The sequence below is a fragment of the Cornus florida genome, unplaced genomic scaffold (assembly GCF_030987335.1).
Source record: "Cornus florida cultivar Cherokee Brave unplaced genomic scaffold, ASM3098733v1 CherokeeBrave_3.0.0_Hap2_Chr03, whole genome shotgun sequence".
Classification (NCBI taxonomy): domain Eukaryota; kingdom Viridiplantae; phylum Streptophyta; class Magnoliopsida; order Cornales; family Cornaceae; genus Cornus; species Cornus florida.
In genome coordinates, this window is record NW_026775573.1 from 38,057,763 (window position 1) to 38,075,841 (window position 18,079).

Genomic DNA, 18,079 nt, shown 5'->3' on the forward strand with positions numbered 1-18,079 from the left:
AAGTAAAACTGAAAATAAAATCCAAATCTAATATTTGGAAAAAAAGTCCTACGTCGTTGGTAGAATGGAAGATCGTCTCTGCTCAGCACGAACAAGCTCTAGACTGGAAATGTCCGATACCTGAAAAATGATGAGTGGGTTAGGCCCACATGCAAGTTTTATACTACTACTACCCAAGCAGAGACCCGATACGCATGTACATCCTAACCAATCCAACAATAGCTAATAGTCCGTAGATAAATATATATATATATAATCACACTGCAGGACTCTTACTGGACTACAGGCCTGTCTCAACCTGACTAGTAGGCACCATGCGAAAACGCACCCAAAGGTGGGCATGACTACGTAGTCCTAGCAGGGTACACATCCAACCATCATAGCCAGCTATGCATCCTAATGCATATACACTCCCTAACCAATGACTCTGAGACTCAGGCTTATATCGTGGCATCATAAAAATATATTTAAATTCCGTTCCAAACCAAAGTGTCGCTCAATTATTTATTGATTTGACACAGAAGACAGGTAGGACTTAACTTTTGTAGTTAATCCATCCCTTAATCCAGAGTAGGTAGGACTTAGCATTTTTGAGCTAATCCCCCTAGTATGACACCGTCTCATACCGGTGCATACAAACCATCCATCTAGTATTGATAATATATATATATGATAGCATAACATATCAATATCAACATATCAAATCATAAGCATAACAAGAATGTTTAATTAGCATGCTTGTTCCATACATCTAGTACCTGATTCTCTGACAAATTTTTAAATGCAGAGAAGAAATATAACCATCCTGTAACTCACCATAAGCATAATAATAATAACAATAGTATATACATGCTTACTTGTAATTATTCCACAACATCCCATAAGTTGACATAAATAAATTCTTGGTAACGTCAACTGGTTTCGTATTAAGTATCAACTGAATTTTTATTAGTTAATAGGCTTAATCCCATACCACTGATATATGATTTACATATCAAACTCCTAATTCAATTGCTAAATTAAAATTAAACAACTTGAATCATCCGCACAAGGCAACCATGTAAACTTTCTTAACAGTTTCATAACGTCCATTCTACTAACCTTCTATGGTATAATATGTATTTTCATGCCTTCTGAGGTTTTAGTAGAATTTAAACATCACTGAGAACCTCTAATTAAACTCTCAGTTGCCCCTGGAAACCCATTAACCCAAGCACAGTAGCTAGCAGTCTCGCAGAAAACCAAAAAAAATGAAAACCCACAAAGGAGCCGGCTCCACCCAAAGTGGAGCCGCCTCCACTACCAAGTAGAGCCGGCTCTACCACAAAGTAGAGCCTGCTCCACTTTTTAATTGAGCCTGCTCTACTTGAAATAGAGCAGGCTCCTTCCCCTGTGCGTCGTTTTTCTAATTCCGACTGTGTTCGGCTGTGTTGGTCCTCCAAACTAAATTTCTTGCTGATTTAAATTAAGTCCTTGGGTGTTCAAAAGTTAATTAACTTCCTTGATTAATAATCACATTCAGTGGAAACAAGAATTAAACAAAATAATTTAAAAACGGTTAACATGCACCTACAAGGAAACATGCTGTTCAACTTCTTCTCCAACTTTGGCAACTTTTTTCCTCCAACCCAAGTTTCCTATGGATTAAAACTAAGTCCCAAAGTGCTCTAAAGTTATTTAAGTTCATTACTTGTTAATCAAATTCAATTAAAACAAGAACAAGCACAAACAGTTGCATCACGAACGGAAAATACATACAAGAACCCATACTGTTTGAAACAAATAATTACAACCAAATTAATTTAGCTTTATTTCTTCCTGGAACTGAATTAGAGATGCAAAGAACACAGGCCAAAGAGATAGAGTTAGTAATAAAACTTGCCTGTGAGATTCGGTTCAAAAATCTCAACGTCTTTCTTCTAAGTTTTCCAGCGAACTACCTTCTCCTAACTCCCCTGATACCTCTGCCTCCAATACGTGTGGTTAGGGTTCTAAACCCTTGGCAGTCTTATACAGATATATATATAGGCTAACTAAACCTAGGTGCAATTAAACCCTAATCCTATTACTAGACAGAAAAAAAAATAAGTCGGCTAAATACGTGGTTTCCCTAAACTGATAAAACCCTAATTTAATAAATAAAACATTTAACTTAATTCAAATAAATACTAACTAACATAAACAATCAATTTAAAATAAAACAATTTAAAATAAAACAAATAATCAATTTAAGCAATTAAAGCAAAACAAAAATTCAACTAAATAACAATTTAAATAAACAAACAAACACAACAACTACAAATAACCAACTAAATAAACTAAAAACACAATTAAACATTTAAATAAATTCCAGAACTATCCTATTTAAAATTAGGGGTATTGCAGGTGGTTATGATATCGCCTCCATGGTGGCGGCGGCTGCTGATATTGCCATCATAGTGGTGGCGACTGTTGAAGGTGAGAGTCTGGGGGTGATGGATGCTCATACCCGCTTGGCGGGGCTGCTTCTTGTTGGGAATCTGATGAGGATTGCTGATATTGCCACCATGGCGGCGGCTGCTACTGCTGCTGCTGTTGAAACATCTTCTCAATTCTTTCCATATATTCCCGCAAACCTTTTACTTCCTCCTTCAGTTGTGCATTATTTTCCTCAGCAATTTCTGCACTTTTACGAGAAGCCTCTTCATAAGATGAGAATGCACGTTGACGGCTTGGAATCACGAAACCATGTCCGAACCCACAGGGATATCCTTTCCTGATACCTAGTTAGTTTTGCACTATCTCAACATCATTTCTCACTGGACTGGTACTATCAGAATTTTGACAAATTTGGGAAGGCTTATCCATCATTTCATCCTGCAATTGACATATAAGTCTTATAATTGAGAATTGACAATTGAGATACAAATTAAGGAGAGAAAGACTTGTACTAGAAAAATAGTAAAGGCTAAACTGATCGCATTAATAAAATCAAGGCTGGAAGGACTAAAACAAAATTTTTATAACTAATCATTCAAAAATATAACAAGTTCCATACAAATTCAAAATTTCTAACAACATAACAACACTACATGTCATCTATCTATAGACATAACAGGCACAAAATAAAAAAGAAGAGAACTATTTTATCCATACACAAACCCATCAGATTGCTGCTCGGAAGGAAAAGCAGATGGAAACACTAAGAGCTGCTCTTGGGATATAAGCACATCTGAGTATGAACACACACACACACACAACACACATATATATTCATGCCAAAATTGAGCAAAACAGTAATGACCAAAACCCAATACATGCAAACATACAAAAAGACATATTTCAAGAAATCTAAACCTGAATAGAAAACTTTTTAGTGCATATTTGCAGAGAGACACTGGAAATTTTTGAAACCCAAAACAGATCCACCTTGAAAAGGCTCAAAATGAGAGAGAATGAAAGCAAACCCTTAAATTTTTTTTTAACCCAAAACAGACTCACCTTCAAAAAGTTCAAAATGAGAGAGAATGAAAGCTTACCCTTAAAAAAAAAAAATTTACACATGTATATAAGTATAGATAAATTTATGATTTTATTTGTTTAACTTTATTTTATCCAGTAATGAAAATAATTTCCCAATTGTTCGCATTATTTGAAGTAAAGAAGTAGGGTGAAATGATCAAATATTATGAATTTTACTAACGCTGTACCGACTTCATGGAATTGGAATTAAAAAAAAAAAGAAAAAGAAAAAGAAAGGCACTTTAAACTTCGAACTAAATTTTTTTCAATTATAATTCCAATGCACCAATTCATGCAACCAAACATAGCATAAGAGTAATTCCCGTTTATATTTGATGATAGTAGAATTCTCTAAAGAACGGCTCTAATGGGACCAATAAATGACCTATTTGAAGAATAAAAGAATATGCACTATAAGAGTGGTGCCATATAAGAGAATAGGCAGCAGTACAATCATACTACTGCTATGCTAAAAAATTGTTTCCAAGAGCTGCTCTTGGTATATAAGCACATCTGAGTATCAACACACACACACACACAACACACATATATATTCATGCCAAAATTGAGCAAAACAGTAATGACCAAAACCCAATACATGCAAACATACAAAAAGACATATTACAAGAAATCTAAACCTGAATAGAAAACTTTTTAGTTCATATTTGCAGAGAGACATTGGAAATTTTTGAAACCCAAAACAGATCCACCTTGAAAAGGCTCAAAATGAGAGAGAATGAAAGCAAACCCTTAAATTATTTTTGAACCCAAAACAGATTCACCTTCAAAAAGTTCAAAATGAGAGAGAATGAAAGCTTACCCATAAAAAATTTTTTTACACATGCATATAAATATAGATAAATTTATCATTTTATTTGTTTGACTTTATTTTATCCAGTAATGAAAATAATTTCCCAATTGTTCGCATTATTTGAAGTAAAGAAGTAGGGTGAAACGATCAAATATTATAAATTTTATTAACGCTGTAACGACTTCATGGAATTGGAATTAAAAAAAAAAAAAAAAAAAAAAAAAAAGCATTTTAAACTTCGAACTAAATTTTCTTCAATTATAATTCCAATGCACCAATTCATGCAACCAAACATAACATAAGAGTAATTCCCCTTTATATTTGATGACAGTAGAATTCTCTAAAGAACGGCTCTAATGGGACCAATAAATGACCTATTTGAAGAATAAAAGAATATGCACTATAAGAGTGGTGCCATATAAGAGAATAGGCAGCAGTACAATCATACTGCTGCTATGCTAAAAAATTGTTTCCAAGAGCTGCTCTTGGGATATAAGCACATCTGAGTATGAACACACACACACACACAACACACATATATATTCATGCCAAAATTAAGCAAAACAGTAATGACCAAAACCCAATACAAGCAAACATACAAAAAGACATATTACAAGAAATCTAAACCTGAATAGAAAACTTTTTAGTGCATATTTGCAAAGAGACACTGGAAATTTTTGAAACCCAAAACAGATCCACCTTAAAAAGGCTCAAAATGAGAGAGAATGAAAGCAAACACTTAAATTTTTTTTGAACCCAAAACAGATTCACCTTCAAAAAGTTCAAAATGAGAGAGAATGAAAGCTTCCCCTTAAAAAAAAAAATTTTACACATGCATATAAATATAGATAAATTTATCATTTTATTTGTTTAACTTTATTTTATCCAGTAATGAAAATAATATCCCAATTGTTCGCATTATTTGAAGTAAAGAAGTAGGGTGAAACGATCAAATATTATAAATTTTACTAACGCTGTACCGACTTCATGGATTTGGAATTAAAAAAAAAAAAAAAAAAAAAGGCACTTTAAACTTCGAACTAAATTTTCTTCAATTATAATTCCAATGCACCGATTCATGCAACCAAACATGGCATAAGAGTAATACCCCTTTATATTTGATGACAGTAGAATTCTCTAAAGAAAGGCTCTAATGGGACCAATAAATGACCTATTTGAAGAATAAAAGAATATGCATTATAAGAGTGGTGCCATATAAGAGAATAGGCAGCAGTACAATCGTACTGCTGCAATGCTAAAAAATTGGTGCAATGGTCCCACCAAAAGGAAAAAGACCGGTAAGGCCTACTCAAAATATGGTGGAACCCAGCTACTTCATCTAAAAGTGATTTATGTTTTTCTTTTTCCTTTTGCTGGGACCATTGCACCAAGTAATGGCAGATCCTAGACAGATTAAGCATTGCGGTAAACTCTCCAAGTATGAGACATGCTGGTGAAGTAAATAGAATTATGTATATCCCAACTAAATATAATGGAAGACCAGAAAGGAGACCATTCGAAGAAAATGAGGTCCGTGAAACCATATCACAATCAACATGCTTGCACCAAAAGTTTGTTGTAGTGTTTATCATACAGCTTATACTTTAATGTATGTTAATAAAACAATGCTCAAACAAACTTCTTTTTTTTTTTTTTTTTTTTTTCACAAGTTGTAAAATTATCAATAATAGGCATATTTTAACTTACGTAGTTCCGCTTAGCTTTCTCATGTACCCATCCAGTTTCTTCCCTACAATGTGTCTCCTTGTACAGGCGAATAGCAGGACCCTCCTGGTGACTTTCAACTTCCCCATCCTCTTCACTCTGCCTTTCTTCACTTTCTTTTACCTGCAACACAAAGTAATAGTTAGGATTGGAAAATATATGGTTTAGATGGATAATAGATTGAAATTGAATAATTATTGTTTTATATTACGTACATAACCATCATAACGTCTAACGAATGACATCGATCCTGAAACATGTGGAATGTCATTCTTCGAACGGTTAGCTTTATTTTTTTCACTTATTTTTTCCATAGTAATTCAAAGAATAATAAAAGTTAACAAACCTAAATATAGCTAGTGAATCAATGTATTATAATCAATGATTTCAAATACATAGTTAAAACAAGTGGTTAACAATCCAAACCTGAAATTCTGGTGACATCCACCAATCGCACAAGTTTTTCCAAAGATCAATATGAATGCCTACATAAGGATGCAAGCGTGCATTCTCAAATGGAAGATGCTTGTCAAAATGATTCTTCAATCTATGTCTATATTTTCTCAAACTTTCAGAAACTCCACCAGTTACTCGCTTAAAATCAATTTCACTAGCATGTGCATCCACTGCAAAGATCTCCTTTATAATGAAAAATTAATTTAAGTTAAAAGGAGCCCAATGATTCACACAACAAACAAAACAGAAAATATGAAGAAAAAAATAAGAAATCTTATAAATATCAACACACAAATGTATCATCCCTTTGCACTGGAGGCTTAGGGCTCTACCTTTAAAATAAAGCTTACACATACCTTAAAAGTTACCATTCATACCAAAAGGTCCCTATGCCAAATTGACTCACCATTGACGAAAAGAGAGATGGTTTACTGTTTTTATTTTTCCTCCTTAAACTAGTGGATGTTCTGCAAGAAGGCATACCTTTAAGAATCCGTTTATAGTCATTTGTTTAATTAAATTTTTTTTTTGAGAGAGATTCAAACTCACTAATTATACTGCAATTTTGCAAATTTGTTTGTGGTATCTCTTAATTGCACCAACCCATTAAATGTTTTATACTTGTGTCTTAATTTGTATTTAGGAGAGATGTTCCAAGCTTTTCTCACCAATCTCACTTACCAATTCGCAAACTATGGTGAATTGCGATGTGTATCTCAAGCGTACTAGAAAGACTCGATTTTGAGAGTTATCACAGCATACTCCCAAATACTGACCTATATTCTTTACCTTCCATTTGGAGACATTCAATTGTTAGATATCATGACAGCAACTTGCCAGTTCCTTTTAATCTTATTCGTACACCCTTTTTTTTTTAGCTTTTCATATAACAAAGAAAGGCTAAGAAACAGAGGGAAGATACCCATCAATGGGTACAGACAACCAAGATGCAGCAATGGAAGCATGCTTTGAAGCTGTAGATGCAGTTAGATTGTCTCTTTCCGATCTAGGACACCTTTTTTATCCTGTGATGGTTGCACTTAGATTGATGTTGCAGCAGGTAGGAGGAGGAATAGGTTCCTGATTTTGTAAAGAACTTAATACTAAATAAGCGACAATATGTTGAAAATCTTTAAGCTTACTAATAACTATATATTTGCTGTAAAACGTTGGTTATAGGAGAAATTATAGGAAAAATTAATAAGCAAATATTGTCACTAGCTAGTGAACTTAATGCTAAATAAGCAAATGAATATGAATCTACAGAAAGAAATAGCAATCAAAGTAGAGCAACAGAAAGAAAAATGCCAAAGCAAATGGAAGTGGTTATATATAAACAAGGCTGGAGACAACTTTTAATTCTAGCATTTATTGGGTAGGGATTCATGTATAACATAGCATGTGTTGGTTTGGTAACATGGGACCTTTTAGTGCCAGTCATGGTTTATTTGTCTACACTCTGTAGTGAAATCAACACTACAGTGGGTTAGACCATTTTAATTGTCAGTTTAGAAGTCAATTCATATACACAATGGAAGTATATGGACAACAAAGAAATAAAAACTAGTTTGTTACAAGCATATAAATATCAATCTTCTGAACTTGTCTCTCTATCACCAAGTTAATTGTAAATTAAAATCAAATTCAAATAAGATTTAGCTTAATTATGAGCTCACCTAATCAACAATAGTATCGAAAGAGAAAGCACAAACACAGCAAAATTTAGGCAGCATATATATTGTAGCATATAAAAAATTATTACATTAAAATCTTCTGAAATTCTTTTGTTTTGATAAAACTAAATCTCCATACTCCTCACAGCGATCAGACCACCAGAGCCAAGTCACGTATGCCAAAGTCACTGCTTGAAATTCAACAGAAGAGCAGAGGAAAGCACAAATATAAATTGCAAACTCCAAGATCTCTACGCCTCTTAACTCCTTCAGTTTTTCAGTTATAGATGCATTTTATTTAAGATTATGAGACACTGAAAATATGAAGAAAAAAAAGTAGTTTCTTAGGTGAAAAGAAAAGAACTCATTACCTTAAAATGGTCATAGCAGACCTGTCTCTCAGATTCTGGAATATCCCTCCACGTTTTGAAATTTAGTAGTGCTTCTTTATCTCTCGTGTGGATGCCAACTTCTGCCATCCATAATTTGCTATTTTTTCCTACGGGTTTAATATACCTCGTCCCAAACTCTACTGGAATTGGAACATCTTTTCCATAGAGTGCCTTAGCTTTTTGTAGGGCGACATTCTTCGCTTTTCCATGGCCTTTTCGCTTTGGGCCTGAAAAATAAATTTGTCATCTTAATTAAAACATAGTAATTTTACAAAAGAGCTTATGGTTAATCAATGATAAAGCATAATTATCACCTCCACTTGGTTGTGGCCTCGTCTGTGAATTACTACCGTCACCTTCAATACTAAGCTGCTGATTTGTTGAATTGCTACCACCACCTTCTCCATTCTGTTATGCAGCAGGTAAACTTATAGATGGTGCCTCAGTTTGAGGCAAGCTAGCAGGTAAACTTGTATCTGGTGGCTCAGTTTGAGCCACTCGGGACCTTAATACTCTACGCATTGGGGCCTCAGAGGTGTCCATAATTATTAAACTACCATGCTTCAGAATATAAACAGAAAATGTAAATTTAGTGATCTATAAATAGTCTAATAGAAATCAAATGGTAGAAACTATAGCAACATAAAAAATGAGATCTATTTTAAGGAATCAGATTCCATGATATGTCCGGCCATCATATTCTATTAAAGGAGCAAACAAGATATAAACATTTTCTGCTAGATATGATTGGAGGATGGTTAGTTACAGCCAAAAACTTTATATAAGTTGCATATCTATTAAAGGAGTGAACAATCAAAAGAAAGGGGAACCAAAAGCTCAAGGCACAAAAGAAAAAGCCAAACTAGCTACAAACTGGAACCAGATCAAAACAAAGGAAATAAAGTCCATGCTCAACATTACGTAAGTTTCACATGTCATCCAAATTAGTATCATCTTCGGACAGTAATTCTGATTCCTCATCTGAACTATAGTCAATGTCAGTTCCATCATCATTCACGACAACCCAAAAGTCCTCATTAATTGCTGCTTCACCCCTACATTTTTGAATCATTTCAGCATCAAGAATTTCACTTTCCAAATCACCCCTGTTCAATGGGAGTGGATCCATGTCCAAGTCTGCTTCAACCACCCTATCAACGATGCTTGGTTCATTCTCTTGGTATGCTGGAGCATTGAGCATTTCATCCTCTACTCCGGCTTCGACCTCTACTTCAAGTACATCAAATGAGCTTCTATTTGTTATATCTTGAACTACCTCCCATGTTCCTTGCAATTTGTTGTCTTTGACGTAGAAATATTGTTTTGCTTGATTTGCTAACACAAATGGCTCATTTTTGTATGCTCTACTAGCTACATTTACGCTCGTGAAATAGGTATCTTTATGTATACCACTCCTAACATCAAACCAATCACATTTGAAAAGAAAAACTTGTCTACCCAAAAGATATCGTAACTCAATGATATATGTTAGAACACCATAGTAATCTTCGCTTTCTCCTTTCACTAACACACCACTATTCTGTGTTCGTCGATTTCGCTCCCTTTCCTTAGTATGGAACCTAATCCTATTTACAATGCAAGCAGAATATCGACTTACTCGACTTAGAGGTCCACATGCTAAAGAATATAAATCATCACTAGTTGTTTCCCTATGATGATGACGCATTTCCTTTATCTATTGAAAAAAAAATAGTGTTAAGCAAATGAACGACATCATTTAAATTAATTAAAGAGTATGATTTAATTAATTCCAATATGTACACGATGGACTTACTTGTTTTTCAAACCATCTCGAAAATTCTTTTGCATGTCTTTTAGGAACATTGCACGGATCTTGTCTCTCAAGTTCTACCTTGTGTTTTCTAAGCAATTACATGATTTAAGATATAATTGTGTACATGTATTAACAAATACGCCATATATTCACATAATCTAAAAAGTCATAACATGAAATGAGTTACTTACTCTTCGTATGACTCAACTATTCCAGAATTTTGTAACACGTACAATCGAGCCATCTCCAACTCCTCACGGGGTAATATCTCCAAATTTTGTGCCCCTAGAGGTCGAACCACTTGCTTTAGATCTGAAATAGTGGACCAATTATTGTTGCAGTCCCTCTCACTATTTATTTCTTCTCGATTGAACCGTGTCTCAATCCCTTCGAGAAATTTTGAACAAAATGTGACGCATTCACTGTCCACGTACGCTTCAGTAATGGACCCTTCAGGACGTGCTTTGTTACGCACGCACAATTTGAGAGTACGCAAAAATCTACATAATCATTAAAAGTATTACAAAATTTTATATATATAACAGACCGATAAAACTTGTCATAAAAATAATGTTGGTGTACTAAAAAAATATAATAGCTTTCAATGGGGTACATCCACCGATATTGTGCGGGGCCTGCGATGATAGCTTCATGCGGCAAATGCAAAGCCAAGTGGACTATAATGTCAAAAAATGACGGAGGAAATATTATCTCTAACTTGCATAGTACAATAGCAATGTCCCTTTCTATTGCCTCTAAGACATCCAGTTTAAGAGTTCGACAACACAATTCCTTAAAGAATAAACCAAGCTCTGCTATTGTGTTACAAATATCAGAATCTAAGAATCCTCGTATAGCTATGGGGAGGAGACGCTGTAAGAGAACATGTGAATCATGACTTTTCAATCCAGATATCTTACAGTTATTAACATTCACACACCGACTTATGTTTGATGCATAGCCATCTGGAAACTTAATCGATTTTAGCCATTCACACAGTTGCCTTTTATCATTCTTTGACATTGTGTAGTGTGCTCGTGGCATCTCAAATTTTTCACCATTACGCCTAAGGTGGAGTTCTTTTCTAATCTTCATTGCTTCTAAATCCAACCGACTTTTGAACGTGTCTTTCATTTTTCCTTCGATGTCTAATAATGTCCCCAACATATTATCGCATATATTTTTCTCTATATACATAACGTCCAGGTTGTGCCGTAACAAAAGGATCTGCCAATAAGGTAGTTCAAAGAAAATACTCTTCTTTGTCCAGTTAAGTTCAAATTCCTCACGAGTTCGCTTCTTGTTATTTGGTCCCTTTCCAAAACTAACCTCGGGTATGAGTTTAAGTTGCTCCAGAATATCATCACCTGTCAACTACTTTGGTGGGCCTTTGTCTTGCTTCTCACCATTAAATTGCTTGTAACGCTTCCTGAAAACATGATCTAACGACAAAAACATACGACTTCCCAAATAACATATCTTCCGTCCGTGTTTCAAATAACAAGAGCATGTTTGTTCATTACAATTCAGACATGCTAGATAACCCTTTGTCATCCATCCAGATGCCATCGCATAGGCGGGAAAGTCAGTAATGGTCCAAATCATTGCTGCATGCATTTTAAAGTTACATTTACTATAAGCATCATACGTCATCACACCATCCTTCCACAATTCTTTTAACTCTTCAACCAAAGGTCACAAATAGACATCAATGTTATTACCAGGTGATGTTGGACCAGGAATAAGCAATGACATAAACACATATGGTTCAGTCATACATATCCAAGGTGGCAAATTGTAAGGCACAATCATCACAGGCCACATACTATAGGCATTGCTCATGTTACCAAATGGATTGAATCCATCAGTTGCTAATCCAACACAAACATTACGAGGATCAGCAGCAAACCAGCTATGCCTATTATCAAAATCCTCCCAACCTTTTGAATCAGCTGGATGTCTTAACTCATTTGTCTCCTTCACACGTTTCTCCTTATGCCACCGCATGTCTAAGGCTGTATCCTTCGACATAAATAACCGTTGTAGTCTTGATTTTAAAGGGAAATACTGAAGAACCTTTTGAGGGATTTTCTTACCCTTACCTTCGTGAGGTTTATACCTCGACTCACCACATTGTGGACAATTTTCTTTATCTGTATTCTCCTTCCAAAATATAACACAATCATGTTTACATGCATGGATACACTCGTATTCGAGACCCAAATCTCGCAACAAGCTTTTAATCTCGTAATGAGATTTTGGTAACACATTGCCATAAGGGAGCATTTCCTTATATGCCTCAAGCATCATGTCAAATGCTTTGTTGCTCATTCGGCTTGAAACCTTCACATGGAACAACTATAATATCGCTGACAACTTAGAGAATTTTGAACAACCTGGCCACAATTCACATTGTGCATCTTTCAACAATTTATCAAAGCTTCCTCCTCCCACATCAATTTCAGGCAAAATCTTCTTGTTGTGTATTAGCGAAGGTTCCCATTTGTACGTTATCCAACAACTCAAATACATTATCCACATTTCCATCTTCATCTTGGATAGCTTCCCCACTAACATTAGCATCATTAATAACATTATTGCTGCTTTGAGGAACCTCCCCATGATATATCCAATTGGTATACTCCCTGTCCATCCCATAACTTAAAAGATGCTGCACAACTTCTTCAATTTGAATATACCCCATAATGTTTTTGCAACGACGACAAGGACATCGAGACCTACGGTCTGACGCTGCATGACGACTAGCCACCTTAATGAAGCTTTTTATGCCATCAAAATACTTTCGACTACCCCTAGTGTGATGATGAATCCAAGACTTATCCATGTAATTGGCTAAAAAAAAAGAAAAAGAAAAAAAAAAAACAGAAAGAAAAAAAATCAGTAGTTATAAACAAAAATCATTTGAAGCATTTGTAGAATATTTCATAACTCTTTCAACTTCTTCCACGACAGGTGGCTGGTCCTATCCTATTCAATAATGTAAATGTATATTACAATTCCAACTCACATTATCAGAGAGAAGTAGTTTCTACAATTGATCAGATAACATGTTGTTTATGTATTAAAACCATGTTCGCTCTCTCCAAAAGACTTGTTTTTCCATAAATCATGATTCAAAAATAAAAACGAAAACACCTTAATGCATAAATCCTTGAATTAATTTAAGAGAATTTACAACACATGTAACAAAAATGATGATAGATATTGAGATCCTGACGCTAATTACAAATTCTAAAGAGCTTGAGTAAATATCATGGTAGAGCTTAAAAATTAAGCAAGTTAAAAGAAGACAAAAACAAAAGTTTTAGAACTTCTACCAATAAAAAATTTGAAAATCCAATAACTTGTTACGGCTAAAAACAAGCAAGTTCCAACTTCTTTTCAGGAGACTACATCTTTTCATCAAAGGAAAAAGAAAAAAGTCTCTGAAATGTAGACATTGTTGGCTCTTAATATAACAAAATAAAATATTGTATACAACGCATAGGCAAGTAGGTGACTTAAAAAGTATAAAGGACTCGCTCCCAAAATGCCAAAAATTGCTCCAAAAGTTCATAGTTATACATCCCAGAATGCCAGAAAACTATAAAGCATACCAGCACCCAATTTATAAAATGGATAAACAAAGACGTGATACAAAAGTTTTAAAAAAGTAAAATCATGCACAACATATACCAAAGTTAATGTGGAACAAATATGATAATAAATGCACAAACATACATGTTTTAAGTCTATGCATTAACAACATAGACCAAAAGTTGAAAGTGAAACAAAGATCAGAGAGGGTATAACTATATGATAACTCTTTCAACTTCTTCCATGACGGGTGGCTGGTCCTATCCTATTCAATAATGTAAATCTATATTACAATTCCAACTCACATTATCAGAGAGAAGTAGTTTCTACAATTGATCAGATAATATGTTGTTTATGTATTAAAACCATGTTCGCTCTCTCCAAAAGACTTGTTTTTCCATAAATCATGATTCAAAAATAAAAACGAAAACACCTTAATGCATAAATCCTTGAATTAATTTAAGAGAATTTACAACACATGTAACAAAAATGATGATAGATATTGAGATCCTGACGCTAATTACAAATTCTAAAGAGCTTGGTAGAGCTTAAAAATTAAGCAAGTTAAAAGAAGACAAAAACAAAAGTTTTAGAACTTTTACCAATAAAAAATTTGAAAATCCAATAACTTGTTACGACTAAAAACAAGCAAGTTCCAACTTCTTTTCAGGAGATTACATCTTCTCATCAAAGGAAAAACAAAAAAGTGTCTGAAATGTAGACATTGTTGGTTCTTAATATAACAAAATAAAAAATTGTATACAACGCATAGGCATGTAGGTGACTTAAAAAGTATAAAGGACTCGCTCCCAGAATGCCAAAAATTGCTCAAAAAGTTCATAGTTATACATCCCAGAATGCCTGAAACTATAAAGCATACTAGCACCCAATTTATAAAATGGATAAACAAAGACGTGATAAAAAAGTTCAAAAAAAGTAAAATCATGCACAACATATACCAAAGTTAATGTGGAACAAAATGATAATAAATGCACACACATACATGTTTTAAGTCTATGCATTAACCACAAAGACCAAAAGTTGAAAGTGAAACAAAGATCAGAGAGGGAATATGATAACTCTTTCAACTTCTTCAATGACGGGTGGCTGGTCCTATCTTATTCAATAATGTAAATCTATATTACAATTCCAACTCACATTATCAGAGAGAAGTAGTTTCTACAATTGATCAGATAACATGTTATTTATGTATTAAAACCATGTTCGCTCTCTCCAAAAGACTTGTTTTTCCGTAAATCATGATTCAAAAATAAAAACGAAAACACCTTAATGCATAAATCCTTGAATTAATTTAAGAGAATTTATAACACATGTAACAAAACTGATGATAGATATTGAGATCTTGACGCTAATTACAAATTCTAAAGAGCTTGGTAGAGCTTAAAAATTAAGCAAGCTAAAAGAAGACAAAAACAAAAGTTTTAGAACTTCTACCAATAAAAAATTGGAAAATCCAATAACTTGTTACGACTAAAAACAAGCAAGTTCCAACTTCTTTTCAGGAGATTACATCTTCTCATCAAAGGAAAAAGAAAAAAGTGTCTGAAATGTAGACATTGTTGGTTCTTAATATAACAAAATAAAAAATTGTATACAACGCATAGGCAAGTAGGTGACTTAAAAAGTATAAAGGACTCGCTCCCAGAATGCCAAAAATTGCTCAAAAAGTTCATAGTTATACATCCCAGAATGCCAGCAAACTATAAAGCATACCAGCACCCAATTTATAAAATGGATAAACAAAGACGTGATAAAAAAGTTCTAAAAAAGTGAAATCATGCACAACATATAACAAAGTTAATGTTGAACAAAATGATAATAAATGCACACACATACATGTTTTAAGTCTATGCACTAACCACGTAGACCAAAAGTTGAAAGTGAAACAAAGATCAGAGAGGGTATAACAATATGATAACTCTTTGAACTTCTTCCATGACGGGGGGCTGGTCCTATCCTATTCAATAATGTAAATCTATATTACAATTCCAACTCACATTATCAGAGAGAAGTAGTTTCTACAATTGATCAGATAACATGTTGTTTATGTATTAAAACCATGTTCGCTCTCTCCAAAAGACTTGTTTTTCCATAAATCAGGATTCAAAAATAAAAACGAAAACACCTTAATGCAGAAATCCTTGAATTAATTTAAGAGAATTTACAACACATGTAACAAAAATGATGATAGATATTGAGATCCTGACGCTAATTACAAATTCTAAAGAGCTTGGTAGAGCTTAAAAATTAAGCAAGTTAAAAGAAGACAAAAACAAAAGTTTTAGAACTTCTACCAATAAAAAATTTGAAAATCCAATAACTTGTTACGACTAAAAACAAGCAAGTTCCAACTTCTTTTCAGGAGATTACATCTTCTCATCAAAGGAAAGAGAAAAAAGTGTCTGAAATGTAGACATTGTTGGTTCTTAATATAACAAAATAAAAAATTGTATACAACGCATAGGCAAGTAGGTGACTTAAAAAGTATAAAGGACTCGCTCCCAGAATGCCAAAAATTGCTCAAAAAGTTCATAGTTATACATCCCAGAATGCCAGCAAACTATAAAGCATACCAGCACCCAATTTATAAAATGGATAAACAAAGACGTGATAAAAAAGTTCTAAAAAAGTGAAATCATGCACAACATATACCAAAGTTAATGTTGAACAAAATGATAATAAATGCACACACATACATGTTTTAAGTCTACGCATTAACCACGTAGACCAAAAGTTGAAAGTGAAACAAAGATCAGAGAGGGTATAACAATATGATAACTCTTTGAACTTCTTCCATGACGGGGGGCTGGTCCTATCCTATTCAATAATGTAAATCTATATTACAATTCCAACTCACATTATCAGAGAGAAGTAGTTTCTACAATTGATCAGATAACATGTTGTTTATGTATTAAAACCATGTTCGCTCTCTCCAAAAGACTTGTTTTTCCATAAATCAGGATTCAAAAATAAAAACGAAAACACCTTAATGCATAAATCCTTGAATTAATTTAAGAGAATTTACAACACATGTAACAAAAATGATGATAGATATTGAGATCCTGACGCTAATTACAAATTCTAAAGAGCTTGGTAGAGCTTAAAAATTAAGCAAGTTAAAAGAAGACAAAAACAAAAGTTTTAGAACTTCTACCAATAAAAAATTTGAAAATCCAATAACTTGTTACGACTAAAAACAAGCAAGTTCCAACTTCTTTTCAGGAGATTACATCTTCTCATCAAAGGAAAGAGAAAAAAGTGTCTGAAATGTAGACATTGTTGGTTCTTAATATAACAAAATAAAAAATTGTATACAACGCATAGGCAAGTAGGTGACTTAAAAAGTATAAAGGACTCGCTCCCAGAATGCCAAAAATTGCTCAAAAAGTTCATAGTTATACATCCCAGAATGCCAGCAAACTATAAAGCATACCAGCACCCAATTTATAAAATGGATAAACAAAGACGTGATAAAAAAGTTCTAAAAAAGTGAAATCATGCACAACATATACCAAAGTTAATGTTGAACAAAATGATAATAAATGCACACACATACATGTTTTAAGTCTATGCATTAACCACGTAGACCAAAAGTTGAAAGTGAAACAAAGATCAGAGAGGGTATAACAATATGATAACTCTTTGAACTTCTTCCATGACGGGGGGCTTGTCCTATCCTATTCAATAATGTAAATCTATATTACAATTCCAACTCACATTATCAGAGAGAAGTAGTTTCTACAATTGATCAGATAACATGTTGTTTATGTATTAAAACCATGTTCGCTCTCTCCAAAAGACTTGTTTTTCCATAAATCATGATTCAAAAATAAAAACGAAAACACCTTAATGCATAATTCCTTGAATTAATTTAAGAGAATTTACAACACATGTAACAAAAATGATGATAGATATTGAGATCCTGACGGTAATTACAAATTCTAAAGAGCTTGGTAGAGCTTAAAAATTAAGCAAGTTAAAAGAAGGCAAAAACAAAAGTTTTAGAACTTCTACCAATAAAAAATTTGAAAATCCAATAACTTGTTACGACTAAAAACAAGCTAGTTCCAACTTCTTTTCAGGAGATTACATCTTCTCATCAAAGGAA

The 18,079-nt window shown here is 33.6% G+C and overlaps 1 protein-coding gene across 6 annotated transcripts in view; it reads right to left on the minus strand.

The window, feature by feature from the left end:
* Nucleotides 1-2,296: 2,296 nt before the first annotated feature.
* The window catches only part of LOC132300297 (uncharacterized), a 34,414-nt gene continuing 18,631 nt past the window's right edge, over nt 2,297-18,079 (minus strand). The window contains exons 1-6 of one of the 6 annotated variants that reach the window (XR_009480390.1): nt 10,545-10,931; nt 10,354-10,441; nt 8,873-10,254; nt 8,538-8,785; nt 6,020-6,160; nt 2,297-2,856 (exon numbers count right to left, since the gene is read on the minus strand). Coding sequence is in view for 3 of the 6 variants with exons in the window: in XM_059797320.1 (XP_059653303.1) it covers nt 2,767-2,856; nt 6,020-6,160; nt 6,464-6,676; nt 8,538-8,645 (552 nt within the window). In the remaining 3 variants the exon portion in view is untranslated. Of the gene's footprint in view, nt 2,857-6,019; nt 6,161-6,463; nt 6,677-8,537; nt 8,786-8,872; nt 10,515-10,544; nt 10,932-18,079 lie in introns of those variants that run through there. The other 5 variants (XR_009480391.1, XM_059797320.1, XM_059797318.1 and 2 more) reach the window with 5 other exon arrangements.